Source organism: Dendrobates tinctorius, unplaced genomic scaffold (genome assembly GCF_039654945.1).
Source record: "Dendrobates tinctorius isolate UK_male_01 unplaced genomic scaffold, ASM3965494v1 ptg000143l, whole genome shotgun sequence".
NCBI classification, from domain to species: Eukaryota; Metazoa; Chordata; class Amphibia; order Anura; family Dendrobatidae; genus Dendrobates; species Dendrobates tinctorius.
In genome coordinates, this window is record NW_027361810.1 from 25,274,622 (window position 1) to 25,301,766 (window position 27,145).

Genomic DNA, 27,145 nt, shown 5'->3' on the forward strand with positions numbered 1-27,145 from the left:
ATTTGGATTCCTAATTAGTGACAGCAAGTGTATAAAGTAAAAAAAAAAAAAAGGTGTATAAAGTAAAATGATGGCATCCCATTTTTCATGGACCCAAAGACTTGCTTTGCCAATTTTGATCCGACACAGATACCAATCCAGACTGATATCGGACAGGTCTCAACAATTTTGCACAGGCCACAAAAAAAGAAAAAAGATTAAAAAAAATTGGGCATGTAAACTACCCCATACAGTATACCAGGTACAGGTTCAACCCCTGAAAAAAATCATGCATAGAATTTGTGAGCAGAAAACGGATGTCTGAATGAGCCCTTATGGTAAGGGTACATTTTTTTTTAAAATTTAGCACCTTAAAAAAAAATAAAATCATAATTTATGAATCGGCCACAAAAATCTTGAACATACTAAATTCTGCCCACAATAGTCAGCATAAAAAAAACAAGGCGAACACCTAGAAATAAGAGGTGCAAATGAGAAATGGGTGAACAAAAAACAAATGGGACGCAAATGCAATAATGAATCTCGCCTGTCGAAGTGAATAGTGACGTGGTTTTAGAAAGAAGGCAGCCCTGTTTTACTAAGCCCAGACAAGTAGGTAAAGAATTAAACAGAAATGACACCAGAGGATTTTCCCCTCCATCTTTAATTTATTATCACCAGGTCAAAAGTTATTTCAGCAGGTTTTCCAGACAAGAGCAGGAGAATTAAAGAAAGAACGACTGTACGTGGAGGGAACATAACATGCAAATCGGTATACGCCAAGGAATGTACAATTTAAATTAAAAAAATAAAAAATAAAAATAAAGGACCAAAAACAAACCAAAACAAAAAAAGAAAAGTGACAAATAATAGTCTTACATATCAGAGTGTTCAAGTTGGAACTGTGCAATATTCACTGTCATCAAGGCAATGTTTCTGTACGTTACTGGAACTGAGGAGCATGCGAGAACACGGGAAATACACAGATATGTACCGAGTCGCTGCTCACAATACTGCTCAGTCCATGCTTGATTCGTAGGCTCGCTGTTGTCAGCTTATTACCACATTCAACTGGACAAGAACCGAAGCTACAATATAAAAAAGTTTAAAAACCACCTTCTCTGACTTTTGATGTGCAGGGAACAAGGGGGGTGCAAAGACTAAAAAGAATGGTCAGGGGTCAATCACAGCTTTCGTAGGACACAGGAGCCGCTGGATCGGAGGTCTCTGGTGTGGTGTTGTCCTGTCGGTGGGACACGACGCTTATAAATACTTGGTTTGCAGCAGTTCAGGCATTTATAAATACAGTATGTCCGAAGTCTAATGTCTCGGCACGTGTGTCACTGGGGTCATCTGGATTTTAGTCTCGACATCATCCACTCCAGTCCTTGACAAAGGCTAAACAAAGAGAAAAGGAGGAGAAGTGAACGGTAGAAAACGCGAGAGGCAGATTTCTACTTATATCCATCAATTCTACAGCTCCAAAAGCCTTCCCAGATAAGGGAGTCTGCCCGGATATTAGTACATATACCTTGCCATGCAAGGATCTAAGGAACAAGGGGTAACAAATCCTACTAAGCGTGGAATAGCAGGAGTGGTGGGTGATCCCCAAAACAGATGCAACCGAAGAGAAGAGAGAAATCAACCAGAACTTTCTTTAACTCTTGGAAAAAAACTTGCACCTTTCAGAAACCAAAAACCCACTGATCCCATTTTTTTTCCTTTACAGTCCACGGCTGATTTGGAATATTGATGGAGACAATACCCTGAAGGGGACCCCTATAAAGAGCAACCCTAACTTTGGGGGGACATGCCAATGTACTGGCTGCACAGTGTGCCATCTAATATCCAGTGATGGCACATAACATTCATTAACTAGCCGGCTACCATCTTCCTTTGAGAAGCTCTATGTCAAAGGAGTTGCCTCAAAAAAAAAAAAAAAAAAAAAGGGTTATCCTAGGTGGATGCTATCCAAACTGAGGCTCTGCAACTCTTGGTCCATTAACACATGCTGGGAGTTGTAGTTTCTAAACGGTGGGACAGCAAGAAGTTGGTCTAAGAGGATAATCTTTTTCCCCAGGGTCCTGGTGAATTACTTATCACTATAGTTATGGGTATTCCTTGTACAATAAATGTATTACTGTCTACCCACTATATGGCTGATAACATTTTACACCCCAGTGGTCAGACCCCCACAACAGGGGACGCTGGACTATCACCGGTGAGAAGCTAGAGATGAGCATGCATCCTACCACTCTGATCAAAGTCTATGGGAGTTCTAGAAAGTTTGCCCATGATATCGGCGATGATGACAGAAGAGGGATATCACCTCTCCGAATGGGCACAGATAGCAGTAGCCGGTGCCTACCTGTTACCAAACTTCTATATAAAAGAAAGATGCCCAATTCCTGGAACAGACTCTTACGTGTGTGTTTTACAAGTCAGGACAAATAATGGCCGTCCCTCACCCCTCTCCAGTGAGCGCACAGCAGGCCTGTATGTGCCACTGGTGATCCTTTACTGACGTCAACTTCAAGAACTGGGAGATTTCGGCCACCGTCATGCACTCTTTCACATCTTGTTTATTTGCAAACACCAGCAGTCCGGCTTTCTTTAGGTCCTTCAATTAGCAAAAGAAGTAAAATCTATGATCATCTTTGTATCTTACCTTTTGCTAAGTAGCAATGTTTTTTTTTTTATGCTAATCCAATGCAGACATTACACTTAAATGTCGTTCTTGTCGTGGCTGATGTTTCGCCTTTAGTCTAATCCTCTGTAAGCAAAACAGCTTGGATGCTATAGATTAAAGAAGTTGTCCACTACTTTTTCAATGATGATCTATCCTGAGGATAGGTCATCAATGTCTGATTGGTCAGGGTCTGACACCCATAATTCCCACCGTTCAGCTGTTCTCAGTGTCAGTGGCCGCCGGCTGGTACTGCTCGATTACAGAGCTGCTCAGTCTTTTGATAGTGGCCGCGGCGGGTACTTCGCAGCCGCCTCCTATTCGGATCATCGGAGGACAAATGTGTAGCACCCATCAGAAAAACGGAGCAGTCCGCAACCAAACAGTTCTGTCCGGCTGCCGCCGCCGATCACAGGTGTTCGGTCAGGGGTTCCGGGTGACTGACATTGATGGAACTCACCTCATGAGATAACATCTTATAAAGCTCCTCTTTGGTCACCGAGATCCGCTCCCTATCGGTGCTGTCCACCACCACTATCACAAACTGCAGGAAAAGAGAGGACACGTCAGAGGGGAGAGAAACAAGAACGATGCAAAATCCTGCACACAGAACCAATCACACATTCAATCCGTGGACACGACTGACGCAATTTTTCACGCACCTGTCTGTTTTCAATCACCCATCTATTTTGGACCTAGCCACCTTTTTGCCATGGTGCATTAACAGGCAACCACCTGTGACGTACATTTACATTATGGTTCATAAAGGGGGTTAATGCCACCAGAAGAGATGGAGGAAAAGCTGTCTGCTGTAATGGTATGGCTATACCTCTATACCTGCGAGGGGTGGTATTTTTTTTTTTTTTTTTTTTTAAACATCACACCTCGGTACCAATAATGCCAGATTATCAACATTTTATTAAACATTTAAAAAAAAAAAAAAAAAAAAGCCAGATTACTTACCGGTAATGCTCTTTTAATGAGTCCACGACAGCACCCACTGGAGGTATCGGATCCGCCCATTTGGAACAGGAAACCCTACAGGAAAGATAAAAGGGGCGGTCCGCCTTTCCTCCTCAGTTTTACGTTTCAGAGTACCAGAAGGACCGCCAAGGATTAGGCAATGTTCTCTTATTTTAACATCTTTCTTATCCATTATTTGGTTGATATACTTTAACTATTGATATCTTTAGGGAGGGAAGTGAGCGGGTGCTGTCGTGGACTCATTAAAAGAGCATTACCGGTAAGTAATCCGGCTTTTTACTCTTCGCCACGACAGCACCCACTGGAGAGATTCCAGAGACCATCACCTGGGTGGGACCACCGTGCCAAGGACAGTCCTGCCAAAGCTTAAGTCAGAGGTTGATGAAAGATCAAGTCTATAGTGGTTATAGAAGGTAGAAGGGGATGACCAAACTGCCGCCTTACATATAGTTTCAATCGGAACATCTCCCTTTTCCGCCCAAGAAGTTGCCATTGCCCTGGTGGAATGCGCCCTGATGTTCCCGGGAGGATCTTCGTTTTTTGCGAAGTAGGCTAAACGAATGGCCTCTCTGATCCACCGGGAAATGGTGCTCTTCGTGACTCCATACCCCTTCTTACAGCCCTGAAATGAAACAAATAGGGCCCTACTCTGCCTCCAACTGTTGGACCTCTCAATATATTTTAGGACAGTTCTTTTGACGTCCAGAGTATGGAACTTCTGCTCTTCCGGAGTAGAGGGATTTTTATAGAAGGTTGGGAGGAGTATCTCCTGAGATCTATGGTATTTTGTTGCCACTTTTGGCAGGTAGGCAGGGTCTTGTTTTAATACCAATCTGTCTTGGTATTCTTGAAAAAAAGGTGGATCTATTGACAAGGCCTGGATATCACCCACTCTTCTAGCTGAGGTCAGTGCTACCAAGAGGGCCATTTTAAGTGCTAAGTATTTGAAGGGTATTGTGTCGATCGGCTCAAAGGGGTCTACCGTTAGGGCGTCTAAGACCAGATTTAGATCCCATGTAGGGACGGAGGGTATGTGGATTGGAGCTATTCGTTCACATGCTGTAATGAATCGAGTTATCCACTTGTTGCCTGCTATATTATGGCCATATAGTGCTCCTAATGCCGATATTTGTACTCTTAGCGTATTTACTGCTAAGCCTAAGTCTTTCCCTTTCTGCAGAAATTCCAAGATTGGGATTATCGGAATTTCTGCTGTATGAGGTACTGTATGGAATTGAAGAAATTTTTTCCATATTCTAGTGTAAATTTGGGTTGTGGACTGTTTTCTACTTTGTAGTAGTGTAGTAATTAAAGACTCAGAGAATCCTCTTGTCCTCAATAACTGCCTCTCAAATTCCACGCCGTCAAGTGCAAGCTGACCACTTGAGGGTGGAAAAAGGGGCCTTGGGAGAGTAGGTTGGGAGTCGAAGGAAGGACCCAAGGATCTGTTATTGACATAATTTGCAGCCACGAAAACCACGGTCTTTTTGGCCAGAACGGTGCTATTAAGATTATCCTTGCTTTGTCGTCTCTGATCTTCCGAATTACTTGAGGTAGGAGGATCAATGGAGGGAACGCATACGCCAGGTTGAAATTCCATGGAGCTAGAAGGGCGTCTAGTATGTCTGGGTGATCTGATGGAGATAGGGAGGCAAATGTTTTTATCTGCCTGTTCTCCTTTGTGGCGAAAAGGTCCACCTCGGGTTGTCCCCATAGGGCTACTATGTCCCTGAAGACCTTCTGATTGAGGCACCACTCTCCTTGCCGTAGAGTGTGTCGGCTTAGGAAGTCTGCCTTTTGATTGCTCTCGCCTCTGATATGAAGGGCCGAGAGGGACAAAAAATAGTTTTCTGCTAAGTTTAAAATTCTTGCCGCTGAAGACATCAGAGTCTCTGATCGAGTTCCTCCTTGTCTGTTTATATAGGCCACTGTGGTGGTGTTGTCCGATAGGATCCTGACATGCTTCTGTTGGAGCTGCGGAAGGAAGTTGTATAAAGCATAGAACACTGCAGTCAGTTCTTTTAAATTGGATGAGTACTCGCATTCCTCTCTATTCCACCTTCCCTGATGAAACCCATTCTCCATGTGGGCTCCCCAGCCCTGGGGACTGGCATCGGTGGTTACGATACAGGATGGAACTATAACCCATGGAACTCCTGAACATAAATGGTCATCATCTAACCACCACTCTAGAGAAGTCAAGACTTCTTGTGACAGGGTTATTTTGCTCTGTAAATGACCACTATGTCGCTTATCCTCTTGGAGGATCTGGTGTTGTAGTGTACGGACATGGTACTGGGCCCACCGGACTGCCGGGGTGCAAGAATTTAGTGATCCTAATAGTGACATTGCTCCTCTCAAGGACACCCGTGGTCTATCTATAGCTGCTCGTATTTTTTGTTTCATGAGGGTGATTTTTACCTGAGGTAGTAGACATCTCTGGGTCAAGGAATCTAGTTGAAATCCTAGAAATGTCTGGAGAGATTGTGGATCGAGTCTGGACTTTTGGATATTGATGATCCAGCCAAGGCTCTGAAAAGAGGAGATTGTGTCAGTCACGCGTTCGGTACATTGTTTGACTGAATTCCCAATTATTAGGAAGTCGTCTAAATACGGCACGATCAGTGTGTCCTTTTGGCGAAGGTAGGCCATTACTTCTGCCATCACCTTGGTAAATATTCTTGGTGCCGTGGAAAGCCCGAAGGGCATGGCCGCGTATTGGAAATGACGAATCCTGCCCTCGACTTCCACTGCGACTCTTAGGTATTTCTGGAATCTATTGTGAATAGGGAGATGATAATAAGCATCTTTTAAATCAATCCCTGCCATTACGCAATTTGGGAAAAGAAGCTTTATAGTGGATCTAATTGATTCCATTTTGAAGTTATAATTTTTTATAAATGAATTAAGCTTCTTTAAATTAATAATGGTTCTAAACGTACCGTCTGGTTTAGGCACCAAAAACAGGGGAGAGTAAAAACCTCTACCCTGTTGTTCCTCAGGGACGTCAACTAAAACATTTTTAGCTAGTAGGACTCGAATCTCGTCTTCGAGAGCCTTTTGCTGAACTGAGGAATTAAGGCGAGTTATAACAAAGAATTCATAAGGGATCTGAAGGAATTCAATCTTTATTCCTTCTTTGATTATGTTCAAAATCCATGGGCTTAACGTAATTTGTTCCCATTTGGTAACAAAAAATTTTAATCTACCCCCAACTGGTGGGTTTAAACTCTTAATTTTTATCTCTCCTATATGTTGGCCCTCTGAAGATGGTACCCTTCTGCTTTTCGTCTTTCGTGGCCCATCTATTCGTTCTGTCCGACTGTCTTCTTCTCCCGAATGGCCGTCTCTTAAAGGTTTTCCTATAAAACGGAATGGGAGAATCACTGAAGGCCTTTTTCCTCTCTTTTGCCTTGGCGAGAATTTCGTCTAAGGCTTTCCCGAAGAGGAACTCACCCTCGCATGGGGTTGCACTAATTTTGGATTTTGATTGTGCGTCCCCTTTCCAGCTTTTTATCCACAGCGCGCGTCTGGCGTTATTCACCAGGGCTGCCGACCTCGCTGCCAGTCTTAGGGTGTCCGCTGAAGCATCTGCCATAAAGGCAGCTGCACCTCTTATCAACAGGATGGCTGCACGCAGTTTCTCCCTTGACACTCTTTGCTCGATCTGCTGGTCTAATTGATCTAGCCATACCAGCATTGATCTAGCAGTACATGTGCTGGCTATTGCAGGTTTGAATACCCCGGTGGTGGACTCCCAGGACCTTTTGAGCGAAGATTCTGCCTTTCGGTCTAATGGGTCTGCTAACAATCCTGCGTCCTCGACCGGGAACGAGGTCTGTTTGGAAGTGGAGGCTATGACGGCATCCACCTTTGGTATTTTAGTCCATTTCAATAGGTCTTCATCAGTGAACGGATACTTCCGTTTTGAGGCTGATGGGAGAAAACCCCTCTGGTCGTGTTTTTCCCACTCTCTTTTGATGAGGTCCTTAATTGCCGGTATCACCGGAAATGATCTCCTCTTTTTCTGCCAATCCCGCAAACATAATGTCCTGCGCGGTTTGGGCTCCCCTTTCCTCTTCACACCCCATAGTATTTCTAACCGCTTTTACTAGGTTATCTACGCTGTCCAGTGGAAAACATGCGCGTCCTTCCATCTCCGAGGATGACGATGAGGACGTGAATGCGGAGCCTGAATTTAACTCCTGTTCTTCCTCTGTCTCTGAACTAACAACGACCTGTTTCTTATGACTGGACTCTGAGGGAGTGCTGGCGCGGTTGATGGCTTGTATCTCCTCCCTAATTATGGCTCGGATATCTTTAGAAGATATCGTCGACCCCTGCCTGGTTTCTTTCATGCATTGTTTGCAGAGTTTTTTGGGGTAGGAGTCAGGGAGAGGCTCTGAACATAATGCGCATTCTTTATGTTTAGCTTTTTCTTTTTTCTTTGACTGAAGTGGGAGGTCAAAGGTAAAGAGAGGGGGGGGGTTAGCTTAATAGGTAGAGTATATACTTTGCACACTCACCCAGTGAAGCTTAATACCGGGTCGGATGGCTGAGACGGTCTGGATCTGGTTTCTGCTGCCTCGCTCCTGCGGGCAGTCTCTGTCCTGGCGCTGCGGTCCCTGGTGGAATTGCCCCCAGCTGAATCCCCTGCTGGGGCCTGCGACTCCGTGGGGGACGACATGGTTCCATCGTTGCAGCTCTGTTTTATCTTCACTCCTGTCGTGCCCCCGGAAGTCGCCCTGTGTCAGCCCCGAGGAGACCGCACAGGCGGATGCATGGCCCAGGTAAGATCCTGCAGGATCCTGCTCCATTTGGAACAGGAAACCAAAAACTGAGGAGGAAAGGCGGACCGCCCCTTTTATCTTTCCTGTAGGGTTTCCTGTTCCAAATGGGCGGATCCGATACCTCCAGTGGGTGCTGTCGTGGCGAAGAGTAAAAAAAAAAAAGATGGCATTTCAATAGGACTTTATATTCTGAGGAGGTCCGACTGTGCGCTCTGCACAACAGACTGGTAGTTAACACCTAGCTGCATGTTAGTTCTTACGACTGTAGAAAAAAAAAAAAAAAAAAAAAAAATTTAATACGCACAAAATACGAAGACATGATGATCATTTTATGAGTTGTTTTGTCTCCATATAGTTTGTATCGACCTGTATGAACAGAGCAAAGAATTCGATCGGCCCTCTTTTATGGGTGGATACTGGCCTAAATACATTTATTCATATAGAAGCATTCCATAAATAATTGGACATCATATCACAGCCGTAGAAGTATGGAGAGATGTCATTTTTTCTTGCTGAGGACACAATCTTACCTCTGTGTTGGTATAATACGTATTCCACGACGAGCGGAGGGATTCCTGACCGCCGATGTCCCACATAAGAAACCTTGTATTGTTGACCACTATCTCCTCCACGTTGCTGCCTATGGTCGGAGACGTGTGAACTACTTCATTCATGGAACTGAAAAAAGAAAAGAGACTGATCGATACATTGCTCACAACGATCTGAATGATAAGGCGCGAGCTCCGTCGCAAATCACGCGACAAACCTAATTGGAGAACGTCGAGGCCCAAGGAAACCCCAACCCCGACGTACCATAAAAACTACACTTAATATTTATAACATTATTCAGCATAAAAACCCTCAGTCAATTCTACTATTCATCCAACGTCGTAAAATCAAAGACCAAAACACAATGGGATGGTTGAACTGGATTTTTTTTTCCCCACCATATCACTCCAATTGGAATGTTTTCCCCCCCAAGTTCAGTACATTATACGGTAAAAATGACCGTTGTACGCCCGGAAATCCACATGAGGATGTCACCAATTGGGGACAATTCTCAGCTTTCCTTATGGAATAGAAGGAAGGACGAACCATGAAGCTTAGTCGCAGATCGTCGTTGGATTTCATTGCAAATTTTGCTCTGCATTTGGGAAGGTAAAATCCGCAGTGAATAACCCCGGCATACACAGACGACAAATGCTCGGCGCTGCTTAATTTACGCTGCGGGTTGTCTCTGCAGCGTGTGCATTCGATTTGATAAAATGGTGCCTACAATACTGGTACTGGAAAATCCGAACAAAAAAGCCGCTTCATATCCCACTGGGTGTGAACATTCCTTAAAGGTATATTCTGAATTTACTACCTGGAGAACAGTAAAATAAAAAGCAGCGAGCACCCAGTGAACAGGACATCGATATCGCCAGAAGACACAGGTACTTACAACTGATACAGTATGGTCGTCTTCCCCGCGTTATCCAGGCCCACAATTATAACCTTGTGCTCTGAAATATAGAAATAAAATAGATACAAATCATTACATCCATATATGAAGATAGTGGTTGGAAAGACCAACACTTTTACAATTTACCGTTTAGTAAAATTTTGCAGTCGTTCATGAGATACTAACATTTTTATTTTGTTTACAGCTCGTTACCTAGGTGACCGACCACTGATGTTGTCCGGCTTGTTAGCACTGCCTTTAATCTTACAAGCTCCATAGAAAAGATAGGCACGTGTTCTGCTGTCTAGCAGCGATGGTCGGTCACCAAGGCAACGAGCGGTAAACAAGAGAAAAGAGTTTAGATCTCAAGAATGGCTGAAAATTTTAACAAGCCGTAAACTGAAAATGTGCTTATATCCATCTATGAAGGCTCGACTCCTAGATGAGAAAAAGCGGATCACAACGCTCCGCAGCCCAATAGGGAATGAATGGAGCGGTGAACAGGCTTTTGAATCGCTGCTCCATTCTGACCAGCATTTGGACACCCTCCAATCAAGCAGCTATCGCCTGTCCTGTGGATAGACCGGTGATCCTGCTAACTAACGGCCATGGGGTGAAAAAGTAGGGGAGCAGAGGACCCTTGTTATCTATCACCATTGTAATTAATTGTGATGAGTGAACGTGCTCGGATAAGGTGTGATATGAGCATGCTCGGGTGCTAAGCAAGTGTCTTCAGCGTGCTCGAATAATATGTTCGTGTCCCCGCGCTTGCATGTCTCGACAACAGGGATTGCCTAACAAAGAGGCAATCCCTGCATGTGTTGCGGATGCAGGCGTGGGGACGCAAACATATTTTTCGAGCACGCCGAAGACACTCGGTTAACACCCGAGCATGCTCATATAACACTTTATCCCAGCACGTTCGCTCATCACTAATAACTAAGGATTTGTAAAAACCAGAAAACCTCTTTATGTTTGGAACCACTGGAATGATAATTCAACTGGTTGAAAAATTGCATATAAAAAAAAAAAAATCTAATTACTCCAACTGCAGAGATAAGACGAGGGCGTCCAGGGGCAGAGTCTCTCCTGGGTAAGTTTTCACTACGGAGATCAATTCCAGAGTAAACACAATACACTGCCGAGAGCAAACAATGAATCATTCATACTACGGACCAAGCGACACACGGGAATCCTGCTGACTACGGGGCACGTGGTGGCACATGCACGACAAATCCTTATCAGGAAATGTCGTCCTCCAAGCCAAGAAATAAAACACATCAACGTTAACCCCCTTATTTTTTTTCTGTCTACATTGGCGAACGAGGACTTGTGAGGTTTTTGGGTTTTTTTTCACGAGACGAGTTGTAGTTTTTGGATGAGACCGTTCACGCTTTCCCAACAGTGCTGTGAAAAAATGAAAAACATACAATTCCGCCGTCATCTTCTGTATTTCGTCTATGTGACTAGTCAGATCAGTAGAATTAGGAGGAGATCAGACATTTAATCATTTTTTTTTACTTTTTAAATATTTTGAAAAAATTTGGTTTGTTTTTGACATTTTCTAAAACCCACAACTTTAGGTCGACAGGATGTGGATTTTATTTGCGCCATTCTGGGGGTATATACGACGCTTTGATTATTTTGCATTGCATTTTTATTTGTAGGGGAGGGGGGTGCAGGGAGCAAAAAATAAAAGTGAAATTTAGGAGTTTTTTTTAATGGCGTTTACTTTATGGAATAATTAATTTTATGAGATCGGACCGGTCTCACACTGGTAACGCCTCCTTCCACATGAAATAAGCTCTGGAGGCAGATTTTCAGGAAGATCTATGTCCGAACCATAGATCTTAAAAGCCCATTTACATATTTTTATTTAAATTTTTTTTAAATGTGGATTTCTATGGAATAAGACGTCGGATCGCAGATATCAAGGTATCAAGTTACTCAATGTCCTATGACCTGCACGGCCAATATAGACGGCTTAGGAGCGATGATGCTACTGGCAGCTTCCCTTTAAGTTCAATGCTCTATCACCATAGTTGGGGTCCAGGCTACCTGTATTAGGACCATGTTCACACACACACAGTTTTGATGCTTTTTTTTTTTCTCTTTTTAAAGGCAATATCAGGATAGTGCATGAAAATATGGAAAACTGCATATAAGTAGCCCAAAACTGAGTGCTAAAACACAGCCAAAATTCATTAGCTGATGACACATAGTGCCCACCTTCGTAGCCGATTCAGCTATTGCCGTATATGCACTTGGCATCCGACAATCCCTTTAAGCCGTGAACACAGCGGTGATTCCGGATGGTAAGATGCAAAATAATTACCGTTTCACAAAACCGCAATTATACACTGTTGCCGAGTACGAGAATTAATCCAAAAGGTGCAAACTGAAAAGAACTAGCTGCATACACGCCAACAAGGTCCAATAGAAAGAGATGGAGAAGGGTTAATAACATGCTCGTGTCCCCGCATACCAGCCACAGCACATACAGGGAAGGCCTAACAAACAGGAAATCCCATGTGTTGCGGCTGTCGATCAACCGTTGCAAGACAAAGCCGCGGGGACTCGAGTACACCAAAGTCACCCGGTTAGCACCCGAGCATATAACACCTTATCGGAGCACGTTTGCGCATCACTACTCCTTAGGCCACGTGCTCATGGGATTTGCTGCGTTTCTGATATTGCACATTTTCTGGACCTATTATGAAACTTCGGTTACTTGCGGGGTTTTTTTTCCCACTTTTTTTGTCTCGTTGGGTGTGTCACGTTTTAATTAAAGCCATTTTGTTTTATACTTTCTGGTAAACTTTATTGATGGAGTCAGGTGCGGATTATATGCGCTTTTAGTGCGTTTTCCACAGCTTTAGCGCAATTCTATGGGGAAAATATGCACATGAAACTCAGCGTACCCGTAAGAAAAAAAAATCACGTGTGGCCAATTCGAAATACACAGAGTGAAAAAACGCACCAAAACTTATAGTGGAAACCTAACCTAAAAGCGGTTGTCCACCTCTTGGAATAATTTTTTTTTTTTTTTTTTTTTAACTTGAATGCATGTATTTGCGGATAAAAATCATTTTTGCATTTTGCACCAGGCTCTTTGTTCCCTGTGCATTTCATTTTGATGTGGTCATAAATCAACTGAGAAATCGGGGACGGCTCCAGGCTCACAGAAAAACAAAACAGGGCTCTGGAGTCAGTAAGATTAAACCTCCACATCCACAGCACTGCCCCCTACTGAGCATGTGCATAAAGTGCAGCACAGATTCATCTCAACTAAAAGCCCAGATCCTGAGATCAGGAACAGAACAGACATTTAGAGGACATTTCATAACTTCCCCAAATTATTATGACAAAATATTCAGCACATCCTGCATTGATTGTACTACTGAACTCAATCTATTATACAGTGGGGGAAATAAGTATTTTATCCACTGCCGATTTAGCACGTTTCCCACCTACAACGAATGGAGAGGCCTGTAATTTTTATCGCAGGTTCACTTCACCTGTGAGAGACAGAATCTAAAAATAAAAAACAGAGAATCACATTGTATGATTTTTAAATAATTAAATTGCTTTTTATTGCATGAAATAAGTATTTGGTCACCTACCAACCAGGAAGAATTCCGGCTCTCACAGAGAGGTTCGTTTTTCTTTAAGAAGCCTCCTATTCTGCACTCATTACCTCTTATTGTTTGCACCTGTATAAAAGACACCTGTCCACACACTCAATTACACTCCAACCTCCCCACCAAGGCCAAGACCAAAGAACTATCTAAGAACACCGGTTACAAAATTGGAGATCTGCAAAAAGCTAGGATGGGCTACAGGACAATAGGCAAGCAGCTTGGTGAGAAGGCAACAGCTGTTGTCACAATTATTACAAAATGGGAGAAGCACAAGATGACTGTCAATCTTCCTTGGACTGGGGCTCCAGGCAAGGTCTCGCCTCGTGTGGTAAAGAGGATTCTGAGAAAGGTCAGGAATCAGCCCAGAACTACATGGGAAGACCTGGTCAATGATCTGGTAACTGGGATCTGTTACCTGACTCCATAGGGTAATTGTAAATATGCAGCATTGGAACCACAAAACTTCACTTTTACTATAAGTTAAAATTGCTCACAAAAACAGACAAAGCATCAATAAAGTTAAAAAAACTTGACAAAGCAATAATAACTGCCCATGACCACAACAGTGCAAAATAAAAAAGATTAAGATAGACCTCATCCGGTCCTGTAGAGATCGAAACCCAAGGACCACTCTGGAGGAGAAAGGGGTATCTGGTCCCTATTGTACCCTGTCAAGCCCCAAGTGAGTGGCTCCCGCCCTAACAAGCGCAGTACCCAAGTACCTTACAGATGAAACGAAAACAGAACTTCTTGGTATTAACTCCACTCGCCGTGTTTGGACGTAGAAGAAGGATGAGTACAACCCCAAGAACACCGACCCAACCGTGAAACATGGTGGGAGGAAACCTCATACTTTCGGGGTGCTTTTCTGCAAATGGGACAGGACGACTGCTCTGTATTGAAGGGAAGATAGATGGGGTCATGCATGTATCGAGAGATTTTGGCCAACAACCTCCTTCCCTCAGTAAGAGCATTGAAGATGGGTCGTGGTTGGGTCTTCCAGCATGACAATGACCCGAAACACACAGCCAGGGCAACTAAGGAGTGGCTCCGTAAGAAGCATTTCAAGGTCCTGGAGTGGCCTAGCCTGTCTCCAGACCTCAACCCAATAGAAAATCATTTGCGTTTCCCCTCTTTTCTCATTGTTGCTCCCTGGAGGAAGTTCAGGTCCCTGAATTTGACATCAGAACTGTGTTTTTTTGGCTGAGGTTAGTAGGAAACTGAACCTGTACTTCTTGTTTATTTCTGCTGGAACCACATCACAAAGCGCTGTCTGTTTTTTTTTTTTCTATTGCATAAATCAGCTAAGAGAAGCTCAGCTAAGAGAAGAATGAGTCATAAACTCCCAGTCAGAATGATCTCACTGATAGATACTCAGATAACTCATTCTGCAGCCTGCAATGAACAATACATCACAGAGGGTATAGAAGGCAAACGGTGCAAAATTGCAAATTAAACCCAACTGCACAATTAGGCCGAGTGCAGGCGATCTGGAAGTAGCAGCGCTTTGGAAGCAGAGCGTGTTCGCTGCATCCGAAGTGCTGCCGTCTATTGAACGTAGGTGAATCTGCATGTGAATCCATGCGGATTCACAGCGTCCAATACATTCTATGGGTGAGACTTGCAAGAGAAATGGACGTGCTGCGGTCTAGAAAGACGCACCGCATGTCTGCCTCCGAGGGTGAATGCTGACTCATGGTGGGCATAGGAGTTCTAGAAATCCCATCCACTATGCTGTAACAGCTGGACGCTGCACAAGTACACAGCGTCTAACCCGCAGCGTCCACTGATTGTGTGCATATGTCCTTATAAGTAAAAAAAACACATGTGTTTAAGAAAAACAACAACGCTTGAAGGTGCACAACCCCTTTAAATGGAAAAAAGAAAAAGAGTGTAATAGCCCTGAGGTGGAGAATCACATTACCAGCTCGTTCTTACTGCACAATGAAAGCTGGAAATCATTTTGGAGGGAGGGAAGGGGTTAAATATGACGCTAGATAAAGTATTCTATGGGGGCATGATGGGAGTTGTAGTTCTACGCCGCTGCCTTACCCTGGTGGCTGAACAGCCTCCATATTTTGGTGAATAGGATTCCCATTCTAGGACGTTCTCCTGTCGGCGGCACCAGGCGACTACAGGCCGCTTTACATCACGGGCCGCTCTCCCACGGGCATGTCTCGGTCACTAGACGCTTCCCACAGCCGCCATATCCACAGCTGGAATCAGCCACTAACACCCCGACTCTTTCATCTGACACATAGCTCGTCGCACAGCTAATGACGTCAGCAGGGAGCGACCAGGACAGGATATTAACCGTCACTATGTCCTCGATGCAGCAGCCATTTTTCTGTCGTCCGTCGCGTAGCCTTTCATGATAAATTGGTCTTTGACAAAATGGCTGCCCCCGTTCTACTTCTACAGCGTTAGAGGAGACATAACGATTAGCATGAAAATAACAAGAGAAGAATTATTGCAGATTAATTGTAGGATATAAGGTAATTACCGACTGTTAATGACATTGTCGTATTCACTTGTTAAAATAAATGGGCAAATGAAAAGTAAATGTAGATGTGTTACCCTTAGTAACCAATCAGAATCTAGCTGCTATTTTTACTAGCTGCGTGAGAAAATGAAAGCTGTGATCTGATTGGTTGCTATGGCTGTGACAGAAAACTGCAACAAGAATGGCAGAAAAAAAACGTGGCAGCCTGTGGCTCATTGCCGACGCTCCTGTGTTTCAAGTAAGAGGTAATGACTTCAAATCCTGGGACGTACCACATTAAAAAAAAAAACAAATATAAAATTAACTATAAATAAAACCTGAGAAGTGCAGTATATAGGGCAGTTCTTTCCTCAACACTATGAGAAGGAGAAACTACAGAGGGAGAAGTGGAACAACAACATCTGAGCAACCTGTAGAGGAACTGGGCCTCTTCCCCCACAGGCCCCTGTGCAGCTGAACTGGATGCTTCATGCAGATTGTTTCTCCATTTAACACAGTAAAATATCGATATTTGCAGATGATGCAAAACTATGTAAAGCAGTCAGTACAAGAGAAGATAGTATTCTGCTACAGATGGATCTGGATAAGTTGGGAACTTGGGCGGAAAGGTGGCAGATGCAGTTTAACAATGATAAATGTAAGGTTATACACATGGGAAGAAGGAATCAATATGACCATTACACACTGAACGGGAAACCACTTGGTAAATCTGACATGGAGAAGGACTTGGAGATTCTAGCTAATGATAAACTTACCTGGAGCAGCCAGCGCCAGGCAGCGGCTGCCAAGGCAAACAGGATCATGGGGTGCATTAAAAGAGGTCTGGATACACATGATGAGAGCATTATACTGCCTCTGTACAAATCCCTGGTTAGACCGCACATGGAGTACTGTGTACAGTTTTGGGCACCGGTGCTCAGGAAGGATATAATGGAACTAGAGCGGGTATAAAGGAGAACAAAAAAAAATAATAAAGGGGATGGAGGAACTACGAAACCCAGAGAGACTAGAAAAATTAGGATTATTTAGTCTAGAAAAAAGACGACTGAGGGGTGATCTAATAACCATGTATAAGTATATAAGGGGACAATACAAATATCTCTCCGAGGATCTGTTTATACCAAGGAAGGTGACGGTCACAAGGGGGCATTCTCTGCTTCTGGAGGAGAAAAGGTTTTTCCACCAACATAGAAGAGGATTCTTTACTGTTAGGGCAGTGAGAATCTGGAATTCCCTGCCTGAGGAGGTGGTGATGGCGAACTCAGTCAAGGGGTTCAAGAGAGGCCTGGATGTCTTCCTGGAGCGTAACAACATTGTATCTTACAGTTATTAGGTTCTTTAAAAGGACGAAGATCTGGGGATTTATTCTGATGGAATATAGGCTGAAACTGGATGGACAAATGTCTTTTTTCGACCTTGCTAACTATGCAACAGAAGGCTGCATTCATTTTTTCAGTGTTTTTTCCCTTTTTTTAATCAACATATGGAATTTTTTTTATGTTGATGATCGGACCACCCGCGTTCAGGAAGTTATATCCAATGAAATAAATAGGGGAAAACTTGCATTCTTGATACAAATCATTTAAAGGGTTTGTCCACTTCTGGGGATTTTTTCTTTAACTTAAATGTATGTATTTGGGGCTACAAATCATAATTGCAACTGGCTGTCATCGACACTTTTGCACCGTTTGGCTTTTACAGGCTCCTTGTTTCCCTGCTCTGAAAAATATTATAAAAAAAAAAAAAGTGTGAATCTCCCCATCAGAACGAGCTCACTGTCAGATTCTTAATCCATTCTGTAGCCGGCTATAGACAGTGCAACGCAGAGGCCATAGAAGGAAAATGGTGTCAAATTTTTAATGAAATCCAATCACAAAAATAATTTTTAGCCAAAAATACAGGCATTTAAGTCAGAGAAAAATATGTCCCCAAAGAAGAACAACCCTATTAAGGCACCTATACATAACAGATAAAAGTCCGTTCACCATATAATGTGAATAGGAGTCTCTTGATTATCCCCAACAGATGTCGGGGGAGAGAAGAATTGGGCTGCAAAAAATAAAAGTAACCAGCTCACCTGCTTTCTTGGCTAGTAGTGGTGCATGGAAGCTCGGATATTTCGTGAAGCCACACGTGGAGTAAATCAATAATGAAAAAGTTTCCAGCTTCCAAATATACAAAAATTTATTCAAGGCATAAGAACAAGGATAAACGGACATGCCCCATCATAGAGGAAAGACACAGCAACGCGTATCGAACAATATGTTTTTTTTCAAGCTTGAAATTTTTTTTTTTTATGCCTTGAATAAATTTTTGTATATTTGGAAGCTGGAAACCTTTTCATTATAGAAGAATTGGGTTGATTGAAGTCAACCTGCAGGTGATAAGCCCCCTTCATCCCTTCCCGCAGGAGATAAACCCCCCTCATCCCTTCCCGCAGGTGATAAACCTCCTTCACCCTTCCCGCAGGTGATAAACCCCCTTCATTCTTTCCTGCAGGTGATAAACCCCCTTCAACCCTTCCCGAAGGTGATAAACCCCCTTCATCCCTTCCCGCAGGCGATAAACACCCTTCATCCCTTCCCGCAGGTGATAAACCCCCTTCATCCCTCCCTGCAGGTGATAAACCTCCTTCATCTCTCCCTGCAGGTGATAAACCCCCTTCATCCTTCATCCCTCCCCGCAAGTGATAAACCTCCTTCATCCCTTCACCCAGGTGATAAAACTACCTTCATCCTTTCCTGCAGGTGAAAAGCTTCTTTAAAAAGCCATAACTTTTTTTTTTTTTTTTTTTACTATTTTTTTGTTGACATGTCAATATGAGGGCAAGTTTTATGCAAGACAACTATTTTTTTGTGATACCTTTAATTTTTTTTTCATGTACTGTAGAGAGAAAGATTCTAAGTGAGGTGAAATGGTGAAGAAAAGCGGCTCCGGCATTGTTTTTTTTTGTTTTACTTTTATGATGTTCACTGTATGGTAAAAATGACTCGGCAATGTTATTTCCCAGATCACAAAGATTACAAAGATACCAGACTTATACGTTCTGTATTTTGGTGACCAGAAAAATGCCCTTGACTATGTTGTCATCTTTTGTTTTGAGAAATGAATGGCACTTTGAAGAGCGATGCAGTCGGCATCTCCAAGCCACCACTGCGTTGATTGTATGAAATGCAAGATATTCAAACCCCAAGTAAATCATAACTTTGTTGTTCCACTGGCTAGAATACTTTAGATGAACTCAAAATACACTTTTATTGAAAAGAAATTAAAAAATATGGGGATAGATCTATTAAAGTACATGCTTTAACTAACCAAAACACAATTGGCTGGCACCACAGGAAAGCTATTGTTCACTGGGGTTGTACCAAAAGGAATGACAGGATTGCCAATTTGAAACAATGGGGGTGGGGGAGCGCTGGAAGGAACATGTGAAATAATGTCAACAAGGAAAGCCCGGTGACTTCCATGGGCTCCATTGAAATACAATACAGCACAACACAGACAGCAAAGAAAATGCAGAATGGATTTCACCACAGGTCTCTGGGCCCAGCTTACTGGTCCGGGTTCTACAGGTTCGGTTCACTCATACCTAGTCCCAGAGGACAGATTCTGTTCTTACGAGCTGTCAGTCCACGCTCAGTGTGGTGTGTATGGGCCTAGAGACCCTGATTCCAATCCATTCTGCATTTTCTTTCATCCTATGCCTGCCTACACCTGCAATATATGTGTTATATGTGTATGATACATAACTATGTAGGATCTGTTCACTCTTAGGCTATGTACCTTCCTAGAAAATGCGCGTTTTTGACGCAATTTTGGCACTTTTTTGCCGCAATTTTTTCCGGAGCGTCCCCAGTCTCATAGAATATAGTTAGAAATGCGGATTTTTCAGCGAATTTAATGAGCATGCTGTGCTTTTTACCGCGATGCGTTTTTTTCGCGGAAAAAAAACGCATCAATATGCACAAAAAGTGCGGAATTCATTCAAATGAATGGGATGCTTCTTGTTAGCGTTTTTTAAGCGTTTTTGCCGGTAAAAACGCTTAAAAAACGCGAAAAAAAGTGCTTACGTGTGCACACACTCTAACTCTTGGTAGTCATAAGTGGACAGGGAAGGAAGTGCAGGCGCCAGTTTCACTGCCACTGAAATCAATGGGATAGCGGCGCTGCTCTGGCACGTCCGGCTCCTGTGTTCGTCAGTGACATCACTATGGAGACACATGGCTCAATGGGTGCTCTTGTCTGCTGACCTGGCTGTCTTTCGAGAGCCCGCAAAAACCAGGGCTCATCCCACTGAACGCCCGCACTCGATCTCCACCGGTAGAACATCACTCAGACAACACAGGGGGAGGGGAACACACATTGGTAAAACTATTGGTTCACCAACAGAAAAAAACACAGAGGTGCAACGACTGTTTTGAAGGCCACGAGCAGGCACGGGGGTACAGGTGCCTGCTTCTGCTGGATCTCCGTCCTCACTGAAGACGCAGATCCAGATGACATGCACAGTGTTGCAGAGACCCGTCGGGTCCCTGCACTGCAATACATGCTGCACTGCAACACATGCAGTGGCTGTGAGCTGACGTCGGAGGTGCAGCCACAGGGAGCAGCGCATGACAATGGCGCGCACACTCCGATGTTAGCTGCCGGGCTGTGCGGTGGATACAAAAGACACTGGGCGACATGGGAGCAGAGGAAAGGTGAGTAGAATGTTTTTGTTTTTAATTATGCATTAGGGGCAGAACGGGGACACATACAGTAGGATTGGGGACCATGTAAACCAGAATGGGGACATATATACCAGGAAGTGGGCATATATACCAGGACGGAGACCATTTGGACCATACATACCAGGATGGGGACCATATATACCAGCATTGGGACATATACTGTATACCAGGATGCGGACATATTCACCAGGATGATGGGCATATATACCAGGATGGGGGACATTTTACTACATAATGAAAGGGGCAATTGATAAGTCTTTATAGAATTTAGAACACTACAGGGGCCCATACATCTGACCAACGCATGTGTGTGTGTGTGTGGGGGGGGCAGGTCCATATTTGGCACTGGGGCACATCGGACTCCAGTTACACCACTGCAAAAACATACATTCTCAGCAAGTACACAAGGTGGTACAAGTGGCAGAATTTCACCTTTCTGCTGTGCCTTCTGGGCTTCCAGGAACAACTATCTCTGCCAGCAGCTCCCTGCTTTTGGTGGGCTCCCATTGAGATGATAATGTATTAGATGTGACCTGCAGTCCCATGTAACTCCACAGATAACTCAGTGATGCTTTTGTGAGTACTGATAGCAGTGATGGCTCCTCTGGATCACACTGCTTCTGGTTCTTCATGTGTTGCTGTTTTGGGCTGGTGGGAGGAGTAAGGCAGAATCGGTGAGAGATGAGAGCAGACTATCTATCTATTGCTGATAATGACAGACTGCTACAAGCACAGATCTTCATTTTTGCAGTTTTGCACTAGATCAACTGTAAATCACATACCATGTGAACATTCTCACCTTGCACCTCAAAAATCATAGATCTTAAACTTTGTGATGCTGCAATTGGCAATTTTCCGTGTGGGCAATTTTCTTGTGGCCATTTTTCCTGTGAGCATTTTTCAGGGAACCCTGTATTTTATGGTATATGTCCTACTGGCAACACATTTTTTTTTTTATTTTTGTAAAAACAATTGTGTAGCCAGTTTCTGACATTCATAATTTTTTTTATTTTTTACGACTATGGCGCAGTGTTAGAGGCTTGTGTTTTTGCTTGCTTAGCTGTAATTTTTATTCATGCCATTTCGTGGTACAAATATCATTTGAATCGCTGATGTTGGCTTTCACTGCGCATGCACCGAATCATAACCCGCCCCAGACTCGGCTGTTTTTTGGTGTCTCTCGTTACTCCCGGGCGCAATCTCCAACATCATCAGCTCTTATCTAAAGAAGGCTTTACAGGGAGTCACAGCCCCCCGAGGAAGCCCACGTGAAACACGCGTTGGAGCTGCCAGTTTCTGCATAGCCACATACAGGTTACTGTGGGTGAGATATTTCTCTTTTATGTATGCCTTGTTTCTTTAAAATAACACTTCTCCAAGTCTCTTTAAGGATATATATATTCTCGTGGAGTGTCCAGTATTTGTTCACTTTGGTGAGTTATCGGCATATATTGTCGCTATATAATGCTCTGTTTGGAGTATATTGGTGGAATGTGTTGTTTTAGCAGTGTAAGGCTAGTTTCACACTAGTGTTTATGAGCGCAGCGACGGCCTGCGCACGGCCGCCGCTAAGCCCCGCCCCCTGTCGCGCCCCGCCGGTAGCTCCGCCCACCGGCGCATGACGCTGCATGCGCCCTGCGTCCCCTATCTTTATCACAGGGGGGCGCAGGCCGTGCGCAGTATGCGTTTGGCGGCGCATGCGTCCTTTTGACGGTGTGCCGATCTGCGCCAAACGCAGCAGGTTGCGTTTGGCGCAGGTCGGCGCACCGTCAAAAGGACGCATGCGCCACCAAAACGCATACTGCGCACGGCCTGCGCCCCCTGTGATAAAGATAGGGGACGCAGGGCGCATGCAGCGTCATGAGCCGGTGGGCGGAGCTACCGGCGGGGCGGGGCTTAGCGGCGGCCGTGCGCAGGCAGTCGCTGCGCTCATAAACGCTAGTGTGAAACTAGCCTAAGAATAGGAATGCCCATTCTGCTATGTGAAGCTGGATGCACAGAGAGGTAGATAGAGATGAAAAAAACCGCAAAGGTACGAGAAGGAAACGTTATGTTTAGTCCGCAAATTAAAACCACAACACTGTTCCGTAACCTTTATTTTACGTTATACTGACCAAATTAAGTCCAAAAGACTTTCTTTTGGCATCCGCCTAGCTAATGGAAACGTATGGAAACATTTATTTTTAATTTCAAGAGTTTTCCTGGTGTTCAAGCTAATCATTCAAGAATAAAACTAAGCCTAACAACTGTGGATAGGAGAGCATTGCCGATAGTGGTGCACATTGTTAACCCCTTCGCACCCGAGCCTGTTTTTGCTTTCGTGACCGGGCCAATTTTTTCAATTCTGACCAGTGTCACTTTATGAGGTCATAACTCTAGAACGCTTCAACGGATCCTACTGATTCTGACATTGTTTTCTCATGACATATCGTACTTCATGATGGTGGTAAAAAATTTTAGATATGATCTGCGCCTATTTGTTAAAAAAATCAAAATTTGGCGAAAATTTAGAAAATTTTGCAATTTTCAAACTTTTAATTTTTATGCCCTTAAATCAGAGAGTGATATCACACAAAATAGTTAATAAATAACATTTCCCACATGTCTACTTTACATCTGCACAATATTGGAAACATAGTTTTTTTTTTTAGGAAGTTATAAGGGTTAAAAGTTGACCAGCGATTTCTCATTTTTACAACAAAATTTGCAACACCATTTTTTTTAGGGACCACCTCACATTTGAAGTGAGTTTGGGGGGTCAATATGACAGAAAATACCCAAAAGTGACACCATTCTAAAAACTGCAACTCTCCATGTACTCAAAACCACATTCAAGAAGTTTATTAACCCTTCAGGTGCTTCACATGAATGAATGGAATATGGAAGGAAAAAATAAACATTTAACTTTTTTTCACAAACATTTTACTTCAAAACCATTTTTTTTTATTTTCACAAGTGTAAAAAGAGAAAATGAACCACAAATTTTTTTGTGCAATTTCTCCCGAATACGCCAATACCCCGTATGTGGGGCTAAACCACTGTTTGAGCACACGGCAGAGCTCAGAACGGAAGGAGTGCCGTTTGACTTTTTCAATGCAGAATTGGCTGGAATTGAGATCGGATGCCATGTCGCATTTGGAGAGCCCCTGATGTACCTAAACAGTGGAAACCCCCCCACAAGTGACCCCATTTTGGAAATTAGACCCCCCCAAGGGACTTATCTAGATGTGTGGTGAGCACTTTGAACTCCCAAGTGTTTCACTAAAGTTTATAATGTAGAGCCGTGAAAGTAAAAAAAATCATTTTTTTTCCACAAAAATGATCTTTTAGCCTCCAATTTTTATTTTCCTAAGGGTAACAGGAGAAATTGGACCCCAAAAGTTGTTGTCCAATTTGTCCTGAGTACGTTGGTACCCTATATGTGGGAGAAAACTACTGTTTGGGCACACGGTGGGGCTCGGAAGGGAAGTAGTGACGTTCTGAAATGCAGACTTTGATGGAATGGTCTAGTAGTGACGTTCTGAAATGCAGACTTTGATGGAATGGTCTGCGGGTGTCATGTCGTGTTTGCAGAGCCCCTGATGTACCTAAACAGTGGAAACTCCCCACAAGTGACCCCATTTTGGAAACTAGACCCCCCAAGGAACTTATCTAGATGTGTGGTGAGCACTTTGAACCCCCAAGTGTTTCAGTAAAGTTTATAATGTAGAGGCGTGAAAATAAAAAAATTATTTTTTTTCCACAAAAATGATCTTTTAGCCCCCAATTTTTATTTTCACAAGGGTAACAGGAGAAATTGGACCCTAAGAGTTGTTCTCCAATTTGTCCTGAGTACGGTAGTACCCCATATGTGGGAGAAAACTACTGTTTGGGCACACGGTGGGGCTCAGAAGGGAAGTAGTGACGTTCTGAAATGCAGACTTTGATGGAATGGTCTGCGGGTGTCATGTCGCGTTTGCAGAGAACCTGATGTACCTAAACAGTGGAAACCCCCCACAAGTGACCCCATTTTGGAAACTAGACCCCCCAAGGAACTTATCTAGATGTGTGGTGAGCACTTTGAACCCCCAAGTGTTTCAGTAAAGTTTATAATGTAGAGCAGTGAAAGTAAAAAAAATCATTTTTTTTCCACAAAAATGATCTTTTAGCCTCCAATTTTTATTTTTCTAAGGGTAACAGGAGAAATTGGACCCCAAAAGTTGTTGTCCAATTTGTCCTGAGTACGTTGGTACCCTATATGTGGGAGAAAACTACTGTTTGGGCACACGGTGGGGCTCGGAAGGGAAGTAGTGACGTTCTGAAATGCAGACTTTGATGGAATGGTCTAGTAGTGACGTTCTGAAATGCAGACTTTGATGGAATGGTCTGCGGGTGTCATGTCGTGTTTGCAGAGCCCCTGATGTACCTAAACAGTGGAAACTCCCCACAAGTGACCCCATTTTGGAAACTAGACCCCCCAAGGAACTTATCTAGATGTGTGGTGAGCACTTTGAACCCCCAAGTGTTTCAGTAAAGTTTATAATGTAGAGGCGTGAAAATAAAAAAATTATTTTTTTTCCACAAAAATGATCTTTTAGCCCCCAATTTTTATTTTCACAAGGGTAACAGGAGAAATTGGACCCTAAGAGTTGTTCTCCAATTTGTCCTGAGTACGGTAGTACCCCATATGTGGGAGAAAACTACTGTTTGGGCACACGGTGGGGCTCAGAAGGGAAGTAGTGACGTTCTGAAATGCAGACTTTGATGGAATGGTCTGCGGGTGTCATGTCGCGTTTGCAGAGAACCTGATGTACCTAAACAGTGGAAACCCCCCACAAGTGACCCCATTTTGGAAACTAGACCCCCCAAGGAACTTATCTAGATGTGTGGTGAGCACTTTGAACCCCCAAGTGTTTCAGTAAAGTTTATAATGTAGAGCAGTGAAAGTAAAAAAAATCATTTTTTTTCCACAAAAATGATCTTTTAGCCTCCAATTTTTATTTTTCTAAGGGTAACAGGAGAAATTGGACCCCAAAAGTTGTTGTCCAATTTGTCCTGAGTACGTTGGTACCCTATATGTGGGAGAAAACTACTGTTTGGGCACACGGTGGGGCTCGGAAGGGAAGTAGTGACGTTCTGGAATGCAGACTTTGATGGAATGGTCTGCGGGCGTCATATTGCATTTACAGAGCCCCTGATGTACCTAAACAGTGGAAACCCCCAATTCTAGCTCCAACCCTAACCCCAACACACCCCTAACCCTAATCTCAGCCATAACCCTAACCAAAAACCTAACACCAACACACCCATAACCATAATCCTAACCCTAGCCCTAACCTGTGTACCTGCTTTTTTTTTTCTTTACTTTTTTTTATTTTTGTGACAAGATTGCTGCCCTGCGATCTGACTCATAGTAACACCACTTCTCCTCTGATCTCACACTGACAGATGACCAGAGGTGAAGCAGCGTTACTATGTGACAAGATCGCTGCCTGGCACACAGTAACGTGACTTCTCCTCTGATCTCACAATGACAGATGATCAGAGGAGAAGCAGCGTTACTGTGTGACAAGATCACTGCCTGGCACAGCTGTGCCAGGCAGCGATCAGCTGTGCCAGGCAGCGATCTAGTCACACAGTAACGCTGCTTCACCTCTGATCATCTGTCAGTGTTAGATCAGAGGAGAAGCCACGTTTCAATGAGTGAGATCGCCGGGAAACAAGCAGCTTTCCCAGCGATCGCTCCCATTGGCTGCTGTGACGCTGACGTCATCAGGACCTGAACCAATCAGGTCTCGATGACGTCGGGGGTCCCAGCATGCATTGTGCACCGGGATCCCCACATTGTAAGGTATGTAGGGGTCCCGGGGGGGCACAAAACCGCCGACAGTAGATAAACGTCAGCGCTGCACAAAGCCCAGCAAGCGCCAACGTTTATCTACTGTGGGCGGTCGGGAAGAGGTTAATGGGCAATTCAATAGTATGTTTCTGTTAGATCGTACAAAAGATTTACAATTTTAACTTAGGAATCATGCAAAAAAAAATTTTTTTAATTATGGCAATACCTCTTATTCTAATAATCATATATAGTCTGAGTGTACTTTTTCTTTTTTTGGGTGTGTGTAATTTTACTGTGACATTAATATGTAGCACTTAGACTGTGACATGTCACGGGACTATGATTAGTAATAATGACGCTGAGCTGCAAAGGTCACACACATACTGACGTGTGACAGCGGAGAGCTCGATATCCTGGGGTTATGATATACTAGGTGTACGCTCATTGTCCAGTCCCGCTGCTCATAAGAGTGGAACTCATTTGGTAAAGGAAGCCATGCACATTAGGATATAATTGCATCGTGTTAAAGAGGTTGTCCTGTAATCAAAATTGAGGACTTGACACTCA

At 43.6% G+C, this 27,145-nt stretch overlaps 2 protein-coding genes across 5 annotated transcripts; both read right to left on the reverse strand.

Moving 5' to 3' along the window:
- Positions 1-625: 625 nt before the first annotated feature.
- ARL5A (ARF like GTPase 5A) lies at positions 626-15,818 on the reverse strand. Of its 4 annotated transcripts, none has more exons than XM_073545612.1 (6): positions 15,577-15,818; positions 9,884-9,944; positions 8,970-9,117; positions 3,126-3,209; positions 2,448-2,599; positions 626-1,377 (listed from the first exon to the last, which is right to left on the reverse strand). In XM_073545612.1, exons 1-6 carry the CDS (start codon positions 15,620-15,622, stop codon positions 1,329-1,331), a joined length of 540 nt encoding a protein of 179 aa, XP_073401713.1. In that variant the 5' UTR covers positions 15,623-15,818; the 3' UTR covers positions 626-1,328. The 4 variants fall into 4 exon arrangements, with proteins under 4 accessions (XP_073401713.1, XP_073401716.1, XP_073401714.1 ...); XM_073545615.1 differs by lacking the exon at positions 15,577-15,818 and adding an exon at positions 15,449-15,471; XM_073545613.1 differs by lacking the exon at positions 15,577-15,818 and adding an exon at positions 13,507-13,557.
- Positions 3,216-8,726, reverse strand: LOC141049317 (uncharacterized). The gene is made up of 2 exons (XM_073545611.1): positions 6,071-8,726; positions 3,216-5,623 (listed from the first exon to the last, which is right to left on the reverse strand). Exons 1-2 carry the CDS (start codon positions 6,524-6,526, stop codon positions 4,985-4,987), a joined length of 1,095 nt encoding a protein of 364 aa, XP_073401712.1. The 5' UTR covers positions 6,527-8,726; the 3' UTR covers positions 3,216-4,984.
- Positions 15,819-27,145: the final 11,327 nt, after the last annotated feature.

Coding starts and splice junctions, on each gene's coding strand:
- LOC141049317 (XM_073545611.1), bottom strand. CDS start 6,526: ATGGAATCAATTAGATCCACTATAAAGCTTCTTTTCCCAAATTGCGTA. Junction 5,624..6,070: donor AGAGATGTCTACTACCTCAG/GTAAAAATCACC, acceptor TTCCTTCCGCAG/CTCCAACAGAAGCATGTCAG.
- ARL5A (XM_073545612.1), bottom strand. CDS start 15,622: ATGGGAATCCTATTCACCAAAATATGGAGGCTGTTCAGCCACCAGG. Junction 3,210..8,969: donor CGTATTATACCAACACAGAG/GTAAGATTGTGT, acceptor CTTTTCCTGCAG/TTTGTGATAGTGGTGGTGGA. Junction 1,378..2,447: donor TGTGCGCTCACTGGAGAGGG/GTGAGGGACGGC, acceptor CTCTTTGTTTAG/CCTTTGTCAAGGACTGGAGT.